This window comes from Mobula hypostoma, chromosome 5, assembly GCF_963921235.1.
Source record: "Mobula hypostoma chromosome 5, sMobHyp1.1, whole genome shotgun sequence".
NCBI lineage: Eukaryota > Metazoa > Chordata > Chondrichthyes > Myliobatiformes > Myliobatidae > Mobula > Mobula hypostoma.
Window position 1 is genome coordinate 137,599,071 of NC_086101.1, and position 18,728 is coordinate 137,617,798.

Sequence of the window (18,728 nt, forward strand, 5' to 3'; positions counted from 1 at the left end):
AAAGAAGATCCAGTTAATTAGTGCCGTATTTCCTGCGTCCCTGCTTTAAAAGCAAAATGTTGAAGAAAATATCACGAGATCCTTTCATCTTGAGTATGTCCTTCTATTCCTTTTGCTTTTCTGGTGTTTAAAATTGACCTCAGCCACTCCCTGTGAACCTTCAAACCATGTTAAGGGGTAACCAACCTGGTGTGGGAAGGAGGGGCCAAAACGTCAAGTGATTATTCTTTTCCACAGAAGCTGCCTGACCTGCTGAGTTCCTCCAACATTGTGTGTGTGTGTGTGTGTGTGTGTGTCTTTGGGTTTCCAGCATCTGCACACTTTTACGTGTTTATGATTGTGGGAAGAGTGTGAAAGTAAACTTGCCTGACCATTTAAAAGCGCTAACTAGGGTAAGTTTGCTGGGCCTCTGGTAGGAAGTGGCCGATTCTTCATGCATCAGGGAGTGGGGTGATAGCGGGCAGCAGTGAGGCAGATAGTAGTTATGACCCATGTTTAGGATATAGACGTGAATTATGACCCCAACCCTAGACAGCAGACATCATCACTTCAAGCCTATGGCACAGTCCAGAAAATGAGTTCAGAACTCACTTCCAGCTCTAAGTTTAGGACTTGCCTCCTTTATAGGATAGCTTTTAACTGATTTCTCCATTCGTCTGTAAGATGGAGAAGTACAGCAAACACCTGGAAACTTTGGTGGCTGAGAGAACGCAGGACTTGGTCCATGAGAAACAGAAAACTGACCGCCTGCTTTACAGTAAGTTCTTGAGAAAGCCCTTTCACATGCTGACATGAATGGAACCGTGATTATTAAATCAGATCTTATAAGAAATCCTTCCCAATCTGCATAATTCTGAATAAAACAGATTATGGACCAGATTATTACTAGAAGTTGACAATAGCAATTTTGAGCTCAAGTGATGTCCAGTGTTATCAATGCATTCTCTGTTTTAGCAGCAGGATTACTTTATAACATTAATATGACAAGAATGTCAGCCTCTGTCTTGTATGAAATTCATACGAGGGGTGATTGATAAATTTGTGGCCTAAGGTAGGAGTCAATTTTAGAAAACCTAGCACATTTATTTTTCCTACATTTACACACTTAGTCCAGTGGTTGTGGAGCATACGGATCCCTTCTTTGTAGAAGTCGGTGTCTTGGACCTCCAGAAGTGGTCCACAGCAGGGGTGGTTGATAAGTTTATGGCCTAAAGTAGAAGGAGATGAGTTATTAACTTCAAACTTTCTGCATTTTCACTCAAAGAGTTGAACTGCACGTGCATGTAAGAAGAGCTGTATAACTCATCTCCTTCTACCTAAGGCCATGAACTTATCAATCACCCCTGCTGTGGACCACCTGGAGGTCCAAGATGCTGTCATTACATGCATGTGCAGTTTAACTCTTTGAGTGATAATGCAGAAAGTTTGAAGTTAATAACTCATCTCCTTCTACCTTAGACCACAAACTTATCAATCACCTGCTGTGGACCACTTCTACAAAGAAGGAATCCGTATGCTCCACGAACGCTGGACTAAGTGTGTAAATGTAGGAGAGAAGTATGTTGAAAAATAAATGTGCTAGGTTTTCTAAAATTGACTCCTTCTGCCTTAGGCCTCAAACTTATCAATCACCCCTCGTATTCCACATTTCGTGCTTAGAACACAACATAGTCATCTTAAGCACGCTATAATTTTCGCCTATGAATCTATGATTTTCATATTTTTAACCTGTATGCAGTATGTAGTAGTTCACCCAACTCTGCCTGATTGAGGAGACAGAAGAGATTGCAGATGCCAGAATCTGGAGCAACAAACAGTCTTCTGGAGGTTGTGAAGCATCTGCTGGAGGAAAGGAATTGCTAACATTTGGGGATGAAGTCCTACATTAGGGCAGTAATGAAGGACTTTGATTGGAAATATGGACAGGTGCTTTCTGCCCATATATGCTGCTCGACCCGCTAACGTCTTACAGCAGATTGTTTGTGGCACTGCTTGATTAAGATTTGAAGGAACAACTGTAAGCTGTTCAGAATGCAGTCTTTGTCTTTTGGGTCACAGTGTCTAACCCTTAGAAGACATCAGAAGAGGAGGGTGTTGCATTGTGCTTATGTGTCATTAACGAGTCTAATGTGTCTCAAATTGTGTCCCCACACCAGGTATGTTACCAAAGCAAGTAGCTGATGATCTAAGGCAAGGAATCATGACTCAAGCCCAGAACTATACAAGCGCCACAATATTCTTTAGGTAAATATCTGTGTGTTGAGAGTGGCAAATTCAGAAATTGAGGGAGATGGTCAGAAATGAACATAGTCTTCCTCACTGTAAACTACTGTATGGGGATACTTGCCATTCATTGATGTCACATATCAGGGCAAAGCATTGTAAAGTGAGAGGGATTCTATAAAAAGGGCCAATGTATCCCATGTGAACTTGAATAGCAAAGAGTCAGCAAGCTGTTCGATGTACCATCTTCAGCCAAAAATGGGAAGTGTTATTGTATAATTATATATTCATCATCAGCACCTTTTCCTGCATTGCAAGCAAGCAATCCTGACAACGTCACTGCTGCGTTGAAGAATCATGCGGAGCAGATTGATTGGAGTAGTTCTGTCTCGTGCTTAAACAGGAGAGACATAGAGGCAGAGCAGAGGGCTGGAAGAACTAGATTAGAAGGTAAGAAAATGTTCCAAATGCTAAAGCTGAGTGATTAGTGAAGGGGAAACAAGACAATAGAGGAAACCATTCCAGATACTGGAAATCTAAAATAAATCTTACAAATTTCAGCCTGAAATTTTAAGAGATGCTGCCTGAGCTGCATTTTCATTTGGTGGTATAAAGGGAAAATGTTGCTGTGTTTTGGGTGATTAGGCTTCTGGTTTAAAATGGCGCCACTGAAGGTGAACAACAGCTTACTGGTAGTTTGAAAGGCAAGAAATTCCACCCAGAACATTATTAATCACACCTTTTCAGGAGTAAATTGTGGTAAACTATCACTGCAAACAATGAAGAGGCAAGAGAAGGTGAAGCCGATTGGAGGGATGAGCCATGCTGGTGCGTTGCAAAGTCAAAGCACAACGGGTCTGAGATGGAGTCGCAGATGGAGATGGCGTCGCTGTCGTAGATGGAGTTGGAGTGAGTGATTCGGAGAAGAGGAATCAAAGCAAAGCAGAGGAGTTTCTATGCCTGTCCACCTAACCTGGGTGTGAGGTTGGATCGTACTAAGCACTGAGCTGACTTGGAGAGGTCAAGAACGGCTTTGTGCTGGGCAGTGAGGCCTAGGCCCAGAGCATATTGCTGCTGTGGGGCCTGGGTCATAACGCGAGGCATGATCAGGTGTTTGGACAATTTAAACACCACCCCAAATAGACTGGAAAGGCAGGATCGGGATTGGAGGCAAGGGTTGAGCCAATTTCACTCACTCTCCCATGATGTTCACTCCTCTCTCTCCATGACGCTGAGGCTGTGAGATTGCCCTGGCTGCTGCGCTCCGTGTCTGCGAGCTTCATGGCGGCTTGCCCCACTAATATGATGAACTGAGACCGAGGCTTCGGGCCTACTCCAGCTGCTCCTGGGATTTGCATCTAAGGACTCAATTTGGTTCAGAATGCTGTTGCTTGCATCTATTGTTTGCATGATTTGTGGTTTTTTTTCTCTTTCTCTGCACATTGGGTGTTGGTCTTTCTTTTCTTTAGATTGGCTTCTTTTGGGTTTCTTATTTGTGGCTGCTGGTGAGCAAACAAATCTCAAGGTTGTATACATACTTTGATAATAAACGTACTTTGAATCCTTACAGGATCTGGACAGGCCTGTCTGATAGCAATTATTTAAATTTTCAGGACATAGATATGAAAGGCCAGTATTCATTAACCAAAGTCTAATTGCCTTGCAGGCCTTTGAAGAGCTGACCACCTAGCTGTAGGTTTAAAATCACAGATCTGTCAAGAAGGGACCATTCCATAAAAGAAAATTAGTCTACCAGATTGCACTTTAAAGTCTCTGGTAACTTCTCCTTACAAAATACCAGCCAATAAATTCATTGAAGTTAAATTGACCAGCTGCCACAAATTTCCTGTAAACCATTCAATTCTGCCAATCGGCTGTAATGTAACATTGACTCATTTGGTTATTTGTCACCGGTAATTGATGCATCTAATGAATTGATACCTCTGTATTCACCAATGATGGTTCATGCCCAGCAGAGTAGAGAGGAAAATCCATCCTAAATGGATCCTAAATCCTAATCACTAAAGTGATATCACAGAGTGAGGATTATAAAGCTGGGATCTTGAGCCTTTTAGTTAAGACTTTTCTATTGTACATATTGATTGTAAGCATGGCTGTCTGGAAACTTGTTCCACAGTCGTAGCGTTAAACGTGCTGTATACTCATGACTCATGATTGCATGACCAGTTTCTGCTCTAACTTCATCTGCGTTTGCAGATGATGCCACTGTATCTCAGATAACAATGAGTCACAGTACAGGAAGGAGATAGAGAGCCTAGTGACATGATATCATGGCAACAACCTTGACCTCAATGTCAGCAAAACAAAAGAGCCGGTCATTGACTTCGGGAGAGTCGGTGGAGCACTCTCCATGTCGCAACGCTGTGATTGAGAGGGTTCAAAATTTCATGAACATCATCAAAGCCTGTGCTGATCCAACCACATCTATGCCACAGCCAGGGAAGCTCACTGACGCCTCTACTTGCCCGAAAGGCTAAAGAAATTTGGCATGTCCCCTTTGACCCTAACCAATTGTTATTGATGCACCACAGAAACCATCCTATCCAGATGGCTCATGGCTTGATACGGCAACTGCAAGAAACTAGAGAGAGTGATGGACAAAGCTCGGCACATCATGGAAACTAGACTCCCCTCCATGGAGTCTGTCTATACTTCTCACTGCCTCAGTAAAGCAGCCAGCATAATCAAAGACCAGACACACTCCAGACATTCTCTCTTCTCCACCCTCCCATTAGGCGGAAGATACAAAAGCCCAAAAGCGTGCACCACCGCTCAAGAACCCGCTGTTAGAAGACCATTAAATGGTGCCGTCTTGACTCTGTCTTGCCACTGGATCCAGATGGGAATTGGGAAGAGAGAGTGAGGCTGACACTGTGCAACTCTCCCTCACTTAAATCCAAATCACGCACTAGTCTCGACACCATCATTATGGTGTCGAGGTCCTCATCGACGCCAACGATGGACGAACAACAACAACAAATGGTTCCTTAATACAGTAAGATGGTCTCTTGACCTCATGGACCTCATGACTTACCTTATTGTAACCCTGCATCTCACCGTGTACCTGTGCTGCCCTTTCTCCACACTGTAGCACTTTATTCTGTAGTCTTTATTTTTATTTATTGATTTATTGAGATACAACATGGAGTAGGCCTGTCCAGCCCTTCGAGCCATGCTGGCCAGCAACACCTGATTTAACCCTAGCCTGACCACAGGGCAATTCACAATGACCATATAACCTACCAACTGATACGTCTTTGGACCGTGGGAAGAAACTGGAGCACCCAGAGGAAACCCACACAGTCAGGGGGAGAACTTATCTTGTTCTACTTCAACACACTGTTATAATGAGTTGATCTGTATGGGGAGTGTGCAAAACAAATTGTCCTTCTCGATCCCAGTACATGTGACAATAAGAAAAACAATTTACCAATGCATTGTAGTCTGTCAGTGGAAAAAAAATTCAAAACCAGGGTATAGTGAAATTCAAACAACAGGAATTCTGCAGATGCTGGAAATTCAAGCAACATACATCAAAGTTGCTGGTCAACGCAGCAGGCCAGGCAGCATCTATAGGAAGAGGTGCAGTCGACGTTTCAGGCCGAGACCCTTCGTCAGGACTTAGTGAAATTCAATTGATTGGCAATTTGGATAGGTTAGGTAACTTTGAACATGCTGCACTGGTAGATTTTCCAGACTATTGGATTTTACTCCTTGTAATACCACAACATACATTGAATACATACTTTTTAAGATATTACACAGAATAATATTTTTTTCCGGAATAAACATTCTCCACCAATAAATGGCTGGGAGTTAAAAAAAAATTTATTTTCAGATTTCTGGCAGCTGCAGGTTTTCATTTTATTTTTCTGCTTCACTGCTCTGCTGCTTTTGTAATGGCCCTTGTCATCCGTCTTGCAATTGTAGTGATTGCTTATTCATGCCTGCAGACCTCTTCGGTCCAGATATACTCTTCATTGTGTCTACATTGGAAGTCTTTTGCCAGGTGAAGGACATCTTGCTTCAGTTTGGACACAGTACTCCCCTACACCATTGTGCACAAGTTTGGAACACGTTGCAAATTCTTCCATTGTACTTCCAATTCTTGAGTCCACATCATTCAGACTTTGTGGTAGAAAATTCTGGACCATTAACTGTTGATGTTACTTAATTAGCAAATAAAGTACTTGAGTGGATAATTGATGCAGTATTGGATTTAACGGCACATTTTACCTTGTTGCATTTTCATCTTCCATTATCAGAAATGATAGAATCTGCTGACACTTAGTGTTTAACTGTACTTACCGGAGTTGCAATAAATAAATAAATAATCCTGACGTTAAAGCAGTTTTACTTAATATAGTCAAGGGAAAAGTCATTAGAGTGGTATGGGTGGTTCTAGTAGCAATCAAAAGAAAAATATTTGGAAGTATTGCCATTTTTGTAGCATCATTTCACACAGGAAATTAAACAGCAGTGTTATAGCAAATATACAAGCTGCTTCATTGGTGTTGGCCGTAGGATAACTATTGTCCTAGGACTGTGGGGGTGGGGGGGGCTCTCCGATCATTTTGTGCCATTTACGGCGCAGGACAGATGTCCATTTATTTGGAGGTTTGAAAATCTCCAGGCATTGGAAGAATTATAATTAAGTGTAGTCTTAAATTCTGTCTTAATGTATAGATGTCAAGTAATCTTTGTGACAAGTATGGGCATGAGATATAATGTAAGACCAATGTAATTGTTTGCAATGTGATGTATATATGATCTCCCAGATTTTACCACATTGAAGATTGATACATTTGCATTAAATTTCTTCTTACTGTATTTAAACTGGCCACACTAATTTTCTTTAAAGTAAATGGGTTAACACAATAGAAACTGGCAGTTTTAACACTGAGAAATATCCTATCAGAATGTCATCAAATAGAATTTGAAACTTAGCCAAATACAGAGATCTTAGAACAAATGATCAGAAGCTAAGAGACAGGGCTTAAGGGGTGAATTGAGGGAGGAAAGAGGAGTAGTGAGGAAGTGGGGTTAGAATTCCTGCCTTTCGAACTTTATGTGCTGAATAATGCTAGTCATCTCAACGACTCCATTTTGTAGTGTCTCTCTCATTTTAATATATTTTTCCACTTTCTTGCAGTGATATAGAAGGCTTCACACAGCTGTCAAGCATGAGTACACCATATCAAGTTGTAGAATTGTTAAACAAATTATACACAACCTTTGATGAAATCATAGACAATTATGATGTCTACAAAGTGGAAACTATAGGAGACGCATGTAAGTATAGCAAAAAGCACTTTCTTAATCGAAGGAGTTGAGCGTTTAATCTAAAACAGTTTTTGAGATGAAATTAGGACATTTCTGCACAAGGTACATTGTGGAATTTGATTGCATGTGCACCTTGCAGAGGAATCTCCAAAATCAAGTTCCACTGAGACAATGAGTGTGAGTTTTGGAAGTGGGTTGCACTTCGTTTTGGTGACTTGTGGATACCAACTGGCACGAAACAGTATCTTTAAATGTACCATGATGCTCCACGGGAGTGTCCTGAAGTTCCATGCGACAGCTAACCACATAATGACAACATGGGTCAGATACTACTGTTGACCATAGAGAGACCTCAGTGAATTACAGTGCACTGGTCAGTGTGCTGCAACCTTCCACATCAGCTTAACCTCCCTCAGCCCCCGAGTCTAAAGTCTGCTCCTGATGGTTCTGAGCTAAGGGATTAGATATTTGAGACTTACAAAATTATGACGGGGCTTAGCAGGCTGGAGTTAGAGATGGTGTTTCCTCGGTTTGTGAATTCTCTAGTTTCAGAACAAGACGTAGGACATTTACAACTGAAACCAGGGGAAATTTCTTTACTCAGAGGGTGGTGAATCTTTGGAGTTCTCTACCCTGAAGGGTTGTGGAGATTGGTCACTTATTTCTTTAACTATGGAGACTGATTGGTTTGGACCATTGAAAACATCAAAAGATATGGGAACAGTGCAATCACATGGAGTTGTAGATGATGACCTTGATCTTGGTGGATGCTGGAATCCCAGGCACAAGGGGGTTATACGTAGATGCAACATGTTGATTCTGTCTGCGGTACAAGGCTGGGTTGATCAAATAAGTACACAATTATTGAATGATTGTCTTGGAGTGTCTCCAGGAATTATAGGTTTATCTTCAGTGAGCTGCCAGAGAGACGGATGATTGGAAATAATGTGTATTTTCTTTGAATGTTTCTATTTATTATTTACAAGTACAATAGAATTCTTTTCTTTAAGTATTCTGTAATTGAGAGGTACTGTCAAAGGCAGGAAATCGCATATCGACTCCTTCAGTAAGTTAGACAAAGCAGGCAACTCTGATGAAAATATGAATAGTCTGAGATTTCAAAATTGATTTGATGCAACCCAGTAATTGGGCCACAAATTGATGGTGAATTTGAAATTTGATATCATCCCAATGAACTTTTGTAGTTTGTAGTGAGACCAATGAAACACAGGCTCCAATGTAGGCCCATACTAAGCTGTGATATTGGATGTATGTAAGATGCTTGGGGTGGGGTAAGGGGGTTGGGAAATGTTTTGATCTGCATTGACTGTGACTTCACTCCAAATAGGAGAGACATAGTAATTTTCCGAAGTTACTGTAGATTCCAGTTGAAACCCAGGGGATTCATAGGCGTGCTTGCTGTTTGTTACCTTTCCGGTGGAGCTTGTGTGTGGCTGGAGTGGAACGCAGGTAGGTCTCACGGCAGAGCATCAAGGCACCTTCCAGGGTTTATTCCACCACCTCCCTCACTAACTTCCCTCAAACAGCCAAATGTAGGCAGAAGGGTGGGGTGGTGGAGTGGGGCCAGCTGAAGAAGTGGAATAGAACTCTGAGAGCAAATACCACAACTTTTCCTGCCGCTGCGCTCGGGTTGTCAAACTTGAGCAGAGATTCCAGTGTGAAGTGTGGCCTCAGTTACTCAGGTGAAGCATTTAGTAGCAGATGCACATTGTGTTCATTTCTAAAATTCAGCTCCATTGGATGAGGTTGGAAAACTCCTCTGGTGTTAGCTCTGTATAATTCTCCCTTTATTTTTCATGTGGTAGATATGGTGGTTTCCGGAGTGCCAAAGGAAAATGGCATTGCTCATGCAAGTCAAATTGCAAGTATGGCCCTGGATTTGGTAGCTGTGTGCAATACTTTCAAAATTCCACACAAACCACAGACTAAGCTCAAGATCCGGGCTGGAATCCATTCAGGTAATGCATTGCAAGTACTGTGGAGCTGGGAAGGCACTGGGGTTTGCAAAGGGACATTAAGACAGTGGGCAAAAAGTTAATTAGCATGCAGCTACAACAGGAAGATAAATGAAATGTTGGCCTTCATTGCAAGGAGTTTGGAATACAAGCATAGTGATGTCTTGCTGATTTTACAACTAGTGCTAGGTGTAGTTTTAGTGTACGTTACTAGGAAACCTTGGAAACATGATTGCTTCCTGGGACGAGAGGGATGCGAGCGCTCAGTATAATATGCCTGCTACCATTGGAGTTTATGCGATCTTACTGACATGCAAGATTTTGCAATGAGTTGGAGGGGGATGCTGAGAGAACCGTGAGTACAGAACCAGGCAGTGTAATCACAGGATAAGAAGATGAGCTGTTAGAACTGAAGTGATTTCTCTTCGGAATCCTAGAAATTTAGGGCACACTTGAGTCCAGACATGGATTTTAAGTTAATCCCACTACCCAGCTCTTAATTGATAGCTCTTCAAGTGATTGTCTGGGTGTTTCTTCCTTTAATCACTCTATTGACATAAGCAAGTTCCAGACCCCCACTAAATGAACATATTCTACATTAACTCTCCTCTGATTGTTCCACTGATGAACAGATCTCTGGGTAAAGACATATGTCCCAAATTCCATGCTAGATTGCCTTACCTTCATGAATAGAAGATCCCCGATTTTCTCAAGAAGTTGTAATTCTCTATCCCAGGGGTGATGGATCCTTGGTCACTGGATATATTTAAAGCTGAGATGGAAATTTCTTTGAACACTAAGAGACTCAAGAAATATGGGGAATCGAATATATCATTAGAACACTACCAAAAGGATTCATAATAATTTTCTTTTCATATACAGCCAGAGAGTATGGGAAAATGGAATTCAAAGTCAGATCTATTTGACCATCAGAGACATGTGGAGGGGTTGTGATGGCTTCTTCTCTTCACATAGTCCTGGGTTCAGTAGTTGCAGTGTTTGAAAGAAGGCCATTATGAAGCCCTTTGAAATTGTTTTCTATGACCCATTGTCTTATTCGATTGCACTGTAGTGTCTGTGACTACCAAGATGTTGGAATGTGGTTCTTGTTTTGGTAACTGTAGGACCTGTGGTTGCTGGTGTGGTTGGGACAAAGATGCCCCGTTATTGCCTGTTTGGTGACACGGTGAACACTGCTTCAAGGATGGAATCAACAAGTGAAGGTAGACTGCGCTCTGTGGATGTTCATTTTTCCACTTTGTTTCCAGTTAATCTTTCTTCTCTTGATTTTCTCCTCTATTACATCGGCTGCAGCTTCACGGGGATTTGTCAATTGTACCTCGTGTTATTAGAAGCTGCCAGTTACCATTGGCACAGACGCAACGCAGAAAGAGGAAGTTGTAATTATGTTGTAACATGTCTCAATCCTGGGCAATAGAATTTGTAGCACCATAACGGGCCACTCGGCCCATTTAGTTTGTGTGAGCCTCCCCAACCTATTTTTATCCTTTTACTCCTTCATGTGTTTACCAGCTTGCCCTTAACTCCATCTTTGCTATTTGCCTCAAGTACATCTTGAGGGAATGAATTGCATGCCCTGCACTCTCTGGGCAAAGACATTTGTCCCAAATTCCATGCTAGACTGCCTTACCTTGATGGTAGAAGATTGGCTGACTGGCAGGAGGCAAAGAGTGGGAATAAAGGATGCCTTTTCTAGATAGCTCGTGGTGACTAGTGGTATTCCGTAGGGTTTGGTTTTGGGCTTGCTGCTTTTCATATTATGTGTCAATGATTTGGATGATGGGATTGATGGCTTTGTGGCCAAGTTTATGGATGATATGAAGATAGGTAGGGGAGCAGGTAGTTTTTGAGGAAGCAGGCAGTCTACAGAAGGACTTAGACAGTTTAGGAGACTGGACAAAGAAACGGCAAATAGATTATAGAGTAGGAAAGTGTCTGGTCGTGCACTTTGGTGGAAGGAATAAAGACGTAGGCTACTTTCTAAACAGGGAGAAAATTCATAAATTAGAGGTGCAAAGGGACTTGGGAGCCTTCGTGCAGAATTCCCTAAAAGTTAATTTGCAGATTGAATCGGCGGTAAGGAAGGCAAATGCAATATTAGCATGTGAAAGATGTAAGAAATAAAGTTAATTCAATTCATTTTGACAGGACTGTAAAAGCAAGGACGTAATGCTGAGGCTTTGTGAGACATTGGAGTACTGTGAGCAGTTTTGGGTCCCATATCCAAGAAAGGATGTTTCTGCATTGGAGATGATCCAGAGGAGGCTCATGAGAATGATCCTGAGAATGACAGGGTTAACATATGAGGAGCTTTTGGTGGCTCTGGGTCGGTACTTGCTGGAGTTTAGAAAAATGAGGGGGATCTCATTGAAACTTTTTGGATATAGAAAGGCCTAGATAGAATGGACGAGGAGAGGAAGTTTCCGATAGTTGGGGAGTATCTGGTCCAGAAGCCGCAACCTCAAAATACAACGATATCCCTTTAGAATATAAATGAGGAGGAATTTCTTTAGCCAGAGGGTAAGAAATCTGTGGAATTCATTGCCACAGATGGCCCTGAAGGCCAAGTCATTGTATATACTGTATTTAAAATGGAGGTTGCTAGTTTCTTGATTAGTAAGGGTGTTAAAAGTTACAGGGAGAAGGCAAAAAAATTGGGCTGAGAGGGAAACTAATTCAGCCATGATAGAATGGCAGAGCAGACTCAATGAGCCAAACAGTCTAATTCTGCTCCTATGTCTTATTGATCCTTGTTTCAGATTTAGAACCCCACCCTCCTCCCACCTACCCCTTTCGAATCTAAATGCAATGTCCTGAATATGCTTCAGCATAATCTGTGTGGACACTGTGATCACATTTCCAAGTGCTAACTGCAGGAGAATATAACTTCATTCAAGTACCACCAAGCAGGGGCAAGAAGTGGACTAAGGAATGGTGGAATGAGAGCAGGCTTGCAGTACCCAAGGAGGGTGTTGGTGAGATCTTGGAGGGATTGGGTGTTTGAAATTAATTGAGATCTTTCAAAGATTTGGCACAAACAATGGGTTAAGTGAATTCCTTCTGTCCCATCTTAGACTAGGTCCTTAACTGCTTGGTTGCTTATATTTCAGCGCTGAAGATACAGTGCAGTTCCAGCACCTATAGTCTCCTAGAACAGTTTGGAAGATATATTTTAATATGCCGTGGTTCATTTCAAATAAAGGTATGTTAATCTTGTGTTATATTATGAACAAATTCAATGTACTGTATATATTGGTTTATTGTACCAAGATATAATGAAAAACGTTTGTTTCATGCGCCATCCAGATAGATCATGCCAAACAAAAATCGACTGAGGTCGGAAAGAAAAAACAAAATGCAGAATAAAGTGTTACAATTACAGAGAAAGTGCAGTGCAGATAGACAAATGAAGTGCAAGTACTACGATGAGATATTCTTTTAGCATATGAGAGGTCCATTTACGAGTCTGATATCGGGTCCCTCCAGATGACTGGAAGATCACGAGACCTGTAGTATATTTAAGAGAACAATAATTCTTACCAACTTAGAATGAGATTTGAGAGTGGAAGGATTGTAGTGCAGTGATTGGATCTGCTGAAGCTAACTTGCAAAGACTTGCCATTCTCCACTGCCAGCTTGAATCTGTATTCTAATCAGTTTAGAACAACCTTATTTGTAATGAATAATGAACATTAATGTGATAGAAACTTGGACAAGTGACTCATTGGTTGATGCAAACTATAAACTTGTGCTTCAGAGTTGTTTTTAACCAAGCTGACTGAAAGATCTCAGAAACTGAATGCTATAGGAAACTTAATAACATTATCTTATAAAAAAAAATTTATTGTGTACTAAAAACTCCAATAATCTGGCATGCTGGGGACTGTGGTACCAATCAATTATTTTTTCAGGACTATTAGACACTCGAACACATTAATTCACTTTTTTGTATGTTGTATAGTACTAAAATGCAATTCCCAGTTAAAGCTACCTTTAAAGAGACTGTGGGGAATGGGATTCTGCCCAGTTTAAAGAAAGCATGGGAAATGAGATAAATGGGAACACAGGAACTAATCCCAGGTAGCTTGAAGGGAAGCGGGAAACAAAGCCACAGGAATTTGGAAGGGCACATGGAAACCAGACTCTCAGTGACAGGAAGGGAGCAGGTGAAAAGTTATGTGGTGAAGCAGATGCTGAGCCAACAGGATCTTCCAAATTGTTGAACAGTGGATTAGCAGAATGCTGCTGTATTTCACTGAGAAAGACTATACAGTTATGGAGGGGAGTCCAACAATACAAGATGGTCACTAATAAATCCAATAGGGTATTCAGATGCAAGTTCTCTACTCAGAGGGTGATTAGAGGGAGTGATTGAAGTAAACAACAAAAATGCTTTTACAGAAAGCTGGAAAAACACATGAGGGAAAAAATGGAAGAATATAATGATGGGGTAAGACAAAGAAGATATGGATAAGATTCATGTGGAGCAAAACACTAGTATAGACTATTTGGGCAGAATGGCCTCTGTGCTGTTCGTTTGATGTGATTTTATGTAATCTGCCTTTTGCAGGGAAAGGGCAACATGATAACCTACTGGCTTGAAGGGAAGCAAAGTTCGTCATCAAACATAACAGCAAGTGCACCGACAAAGCCCCCAATGAACAAAGCACAGCCAGAAAATATCAACGCCATCCCTGAGTCAGAGCAAGAGATGTACTGTGCTATTCCTGGGTTACTGGACACTGATCTCCAATCAACCTCCTGGTAGCCCACACATCTAGAGTTTGAGACCACCAATTAGACATTGTTTAATGTTTTCAGCAATTCAGGTTCTTTTTGAGGAGCAGGGCTCATAAATTTAAATCTCACACCATTTCTCTGGACAGTGAGCGATTACAAAGTAGTTAATTAAAGGACAGGACAATGAAACACACTTGTAATGTTAGGGACCACATTGCAAAGCAAAGATTCGTATTTATATTGTTGTTTTCATAGCTTCAGAGCATCCAATGTGCTTTATAGCTAATGAAGTATTTTACAACGTGTTTATTGTTGTAATGTAGGAAATATGTGTCGGTTTGTGAAGAGCAGGCTCCCCGATCACAGTAGGTTGCTGGTACCAGATAATCTCTTTTAGTAGTGTTGAGTGAGAGATAAATATTGGCCAAGGTACCACGGAGAGAATTGCTCTGTTCTTTGGGAGCACATAGGAAGGCAGGGTAGACCTCTGTTTAACATCTCATCCAAAATCTGATTCCACTGACAGTGCAGCACTCCCTCGAGTGTATCTGATGTACTCCCATCTCTGGAATAGGATGTGAACCCCACAACCCTCCGACCACTCAAAACTACCCCTCACAACTGCCTTGGTGAGGTACATTTCCCAATATCACAATCCCAATGCAACACTTCTGGTCATTTGAATCTTGTTACCATGTCATTGTCTTGCTGTGTATAAATGTCACTCATGTATTGAAGAACCATTTAGTAGTTGAAAAGCTCAAAGTAAATTTATTATCAAAGTACCTACCGTAAATTTCACCATATACTACCCTGAGATTTAATTTCTTGCAGGCAATCACAGTAAATACAAAGAAACCTAATGGAATCAATAAAAAATCTGCACATAACAAAGACGGACAAAAAAAATGTGCAAAAGACAACAGACTGTTCAAATACAAAAAAGAGAAAAGTAATAATAATAAATAAATAAGCAACAAATATCAAGAAGATGAGATTTTAGAGTCCTTGAAAGTGAGTCCTTAGATGTGAAGTGAGTAAATTTGAGTGAAGTTATTCCCTCTGATTCAAGAGCCTAACGGTTGAGGGTTAATTACTGCTCCTGAACCTGGTGGTGTGGAACCTGAGGCTCCTGTACCTCCTTTCTGATGGCAGCAGTGAGAAGAGAGCATGGCCTGGATAGTGGGGGTCTGTGATGATGTATAGTGCTTTCCGATGACTGCGCTCCTTGTGGATGTGCTCAGTAGTGGAAAGGGCTTTAACTGTGATAGACTGGGCTGTATCCACTATGTTTTGTAGACTTTTCCATTCAAGGGCATTGGTGTTTCCATACCAAGCTATGGTGTAATCAGTCAGTATACCCTCCACCACACCTCTACAGAAATTTGTCAAAGTTTTAGATGACATGCCAAATCTTTGCATACTTCTAAGAAAGTAAAGGCTGCCGTGCTTTCTTTGTAATGGCACTTTCGTGCTGGTTCCAGGATAGATCCCTATGAACCAATAACACCAAGGAGTTTAACGTTACTGACCCTCTCCACCTCTGGCCCCCTGATGAGGACTGGCTCATGGACCTCCAGTTTCCTCCTCCTGCGGTCAATAATCAGCCCTTCAGTTTTGCTGACGCTGAGTAAGAAGTTGTTGTTGTGGCACCAGTCAACCAGAATTTCAGTCTCACTTCTATAGGCTGATTCATCACCGTCTTTGATTTGACCAACAACAGTGGTGTCATCAGCAAATTTAAACATGGTATTGGATTTGTACTTAGCCTCACAGTCCTAAGTATAAAAGCAAGTAGAGCAGGGGTGGAGGTAGTATGTTCTGTGTACTTACAAACAAAGCAGGAGTAGGCTATTCAGCCCTTAGAGTTTGCTGCACTCCTGTAACAGCAATATTGTGGCTAATCTTCAGTCCTCATGCCCAGTCTGCAGATACAGACCTCTTGATTCCCACATTGCGCACGAACGTATTACCCCCTCTTGAAAGTACTTAACACTTGAGCCTCCGCAATCCAATGGGGTTGAGAATTTTCTTGGTTTAAATGCCAAGTGCAAAGAAAATGCTACATCTTTCAATTCCAAGCAGTCATACGTTCACACGAGACCACTAAACCCTGGTCCCTGACTATGCAGCCAGTGGAAAGTACTTGTTGGCCTCTAAACCAGTAGGGATTTTACTCCTTTTAAAGTCATTGCCCTTCTCTCTTCAAAACTCTAGTTACCCAGTCTCTTACTTTGGGTTTTACTTCAGTCCAGAAGTAAGTCTAGCACCCTAAGACTATTGTGAGAACCCACCCAAGAAAGGGTACACTCTACTGTCACGATGAGGCCATATTTAAATTTGAATTTTTAATATTTACTATTGATTTGTACTCCAGGGAGCAGGAAGCACAGAATCAAATATCGCTGTGATGATTGTATATTCTAGTATCAATTGTTTGGCGACAATAAAGTATAAAGTATTCAAGTTGGAGGAGCAACGCCTTGTTTTCCGTCTAGGTAGCCTCCAACCTGATTGCATGAACATCAATTTCTTGAACCGCCAGTAATGCCCCCCTTCATCGTTCCCCATTCCCATTTACCTCTCTCACTGTAGGCCCTTGCCTGCCCATCACCTTCCTCTGGTCCTCGCCTCCTTTTCTTTCTTCCATGGCCTTCTGTCATCTCCTATCAGATTCCCCCTTCTCTAGCCCTGTATCTCTTTCACATCAACTTCCCAGCTCTTTACTTCACCCCTCCTCCCCCCCCCCCAGTTTCACCTCTCACCTGAGTTTCTTCCTCCCCTCCCCCACCTTCTTACTCTGATTTCTTATCTTTTTTTCTCCAGTCCTGATGAAGGGTCTCGGCTCAAAATGTTGACTGTACTCTTTTCCATAGATGCTGCCCAGCCTGCTGAATTCCTCCAGCATTTTGTGTGTGTCGTTTGGATTTCCAGCATCTACAGATTTTCTCTTGTTTGAGAAAGAATCCATTTGGATGTAGATTTAGGTATTCCGCCATCCTCTGGGGAAAAGAAGTGAGCCTGATTTATTTAAAAACTGACTAATATCATCAACACGTTAGATTCTGAAAATATGTTTTGTGAGTGTTGGGTTGTGCCTTTGCTGCAACTATTTGGAACCATGTTCAGTCACACAGAGAGGGATTTTAAAAATCACCTATGTTAGAAAGCTAGGTCGCATTTATTTAGTCTTTTTTCAGAACAACACTTCCTGGCAATGAGTGTCAACATAGAGAAATGCAGCTACCAATTTGTGCACAGCAAGATCTCATAAGGAACAACTAGATCATGTTAACCAATTCCTGATGAGTTAATCTTTCTACGATGCTAATTGTGAAATATTGGCTCGGCCATTATTTGTCATTCGAAAGATTACAATAAAGTTTCTTCATTGAATTATTGTCAGTATTGCTTCTTACTTTGCTTCTACTGTAAATCAAAGCCTAACATGCCCCTATCCTGTGGAAAGCGAAGTATATGCCCTACAAGACATTTTTAAATGTGAAATACCCTTAGAAAGTAAGACCATATATTTTTGGTATATACCTCAAGAATGGTTGAAGAGAGATAAATATTTAATGAATGTACTGCTGGTGGCTGGTAAAAAGACTCTGACCAGGAAATGGTTATCACAGGAGAGCCCAAATTTAAACGCATGGATGGAAATTACAATGGACATTTATAAAATGGAGAAGATAACAGCATCTGTCAATCATAAATTGGAACAATTTGATTCATACTGGGAAAAATGATTTAACTGCATAATACCCCATAAGCCTGATTTTATTCTCACAAATCAATGATTATGTTGCAAAAAAAAATCACTCCCTGCTAGTACATGGTTTTCCTTTTGTTTGCTCTTTCTTTTCTTTTCTATAAGTGTTGTTCGTCCATCGTTGACATCGATGAGGACCTCAACACCATAATGATGGTGTCGAGACTAGCGCGTGATTTGGATTTAAGTGAGGGAGAGTTGCACAGCGTCAGTCTCACTCTCTCTTCCCAATTCCCATCTGGGTCCAGTGGCAAGACAGAGTCTAGACGGCTGGAGATGGGACTAGGCAGTGGATGACCAGGACATCTTCTGTGTCTTGTCCTGCTCTACACGTTCCACGACGCTTGCAGAGACCGCCTTCTTGACCGTTGGACCTCAACTTCAGTAAACAATCAGGGGATCTGTAAACTTCAGATAAATACTATGTGGAGAGTTGTGGCAAACATGAATATATGATATATACATACAGTATCTGAAATACATCTTACGGAAATGTTTGTATGATGCTGAATTTCAATAAAAAATAAATTACAAAAAAAAGGAAAGCAAAATATAGGTCCAGCATCTTGTACTGCATTCAGTAGCTAGCCTTCATTATACCTTCCCAAGTACTAAAAGAAACATGGAAAATGTAGAAGGAGCAGGCCACTTGAGTCTGCTCCACGATTCAATTGGATCATGCCTGAGCT

At 41.4% G+C, this 18,728-nt stretch overlaps 1 protein-coding gene across 1 annotated transcript in view; it reads left to right on the top strand.

Annotated features, from left to right (window-relative positions):
* LOC134347344 (atrial natriuretic peptide receptor 1-like) overlaps positions 1-18,433 on the top strand; it is a 70,248-nt gene extending 51,815 nt beyond the window's left edge. The window contains exons 18-24 of the mRNA XM_063049738.1: positions 664-757; positions 2,157-2,244; positions 7,397-7,536; positions 9,354-9,506; positions 10,628-10,726; positions 12,635-12,726; positions 14,095-18,433. Coding sequence (XP_062905808.1) covers positions 664-757; positions 2,157-2,244; positions 7,397-7,536; positions 9,354-9,506; positions 10,628-10,726; positions 12,635-12,726; positions 14,095-14,292 — 864 coding nt within the window. The 3' untranslated portion in view covers positions 14,293-18,433. The remainder of the gene's footprint in view (positions 1-663; positions 758-2,156; positions 2,245-7,396; positions 7,537-9,353; positions 9,507-10,627; positions 10,727-12,634; positions 12,727-14,094) is intronic.
* Positions 18,434-18,728: the final 295 nt, after the last annotated feature.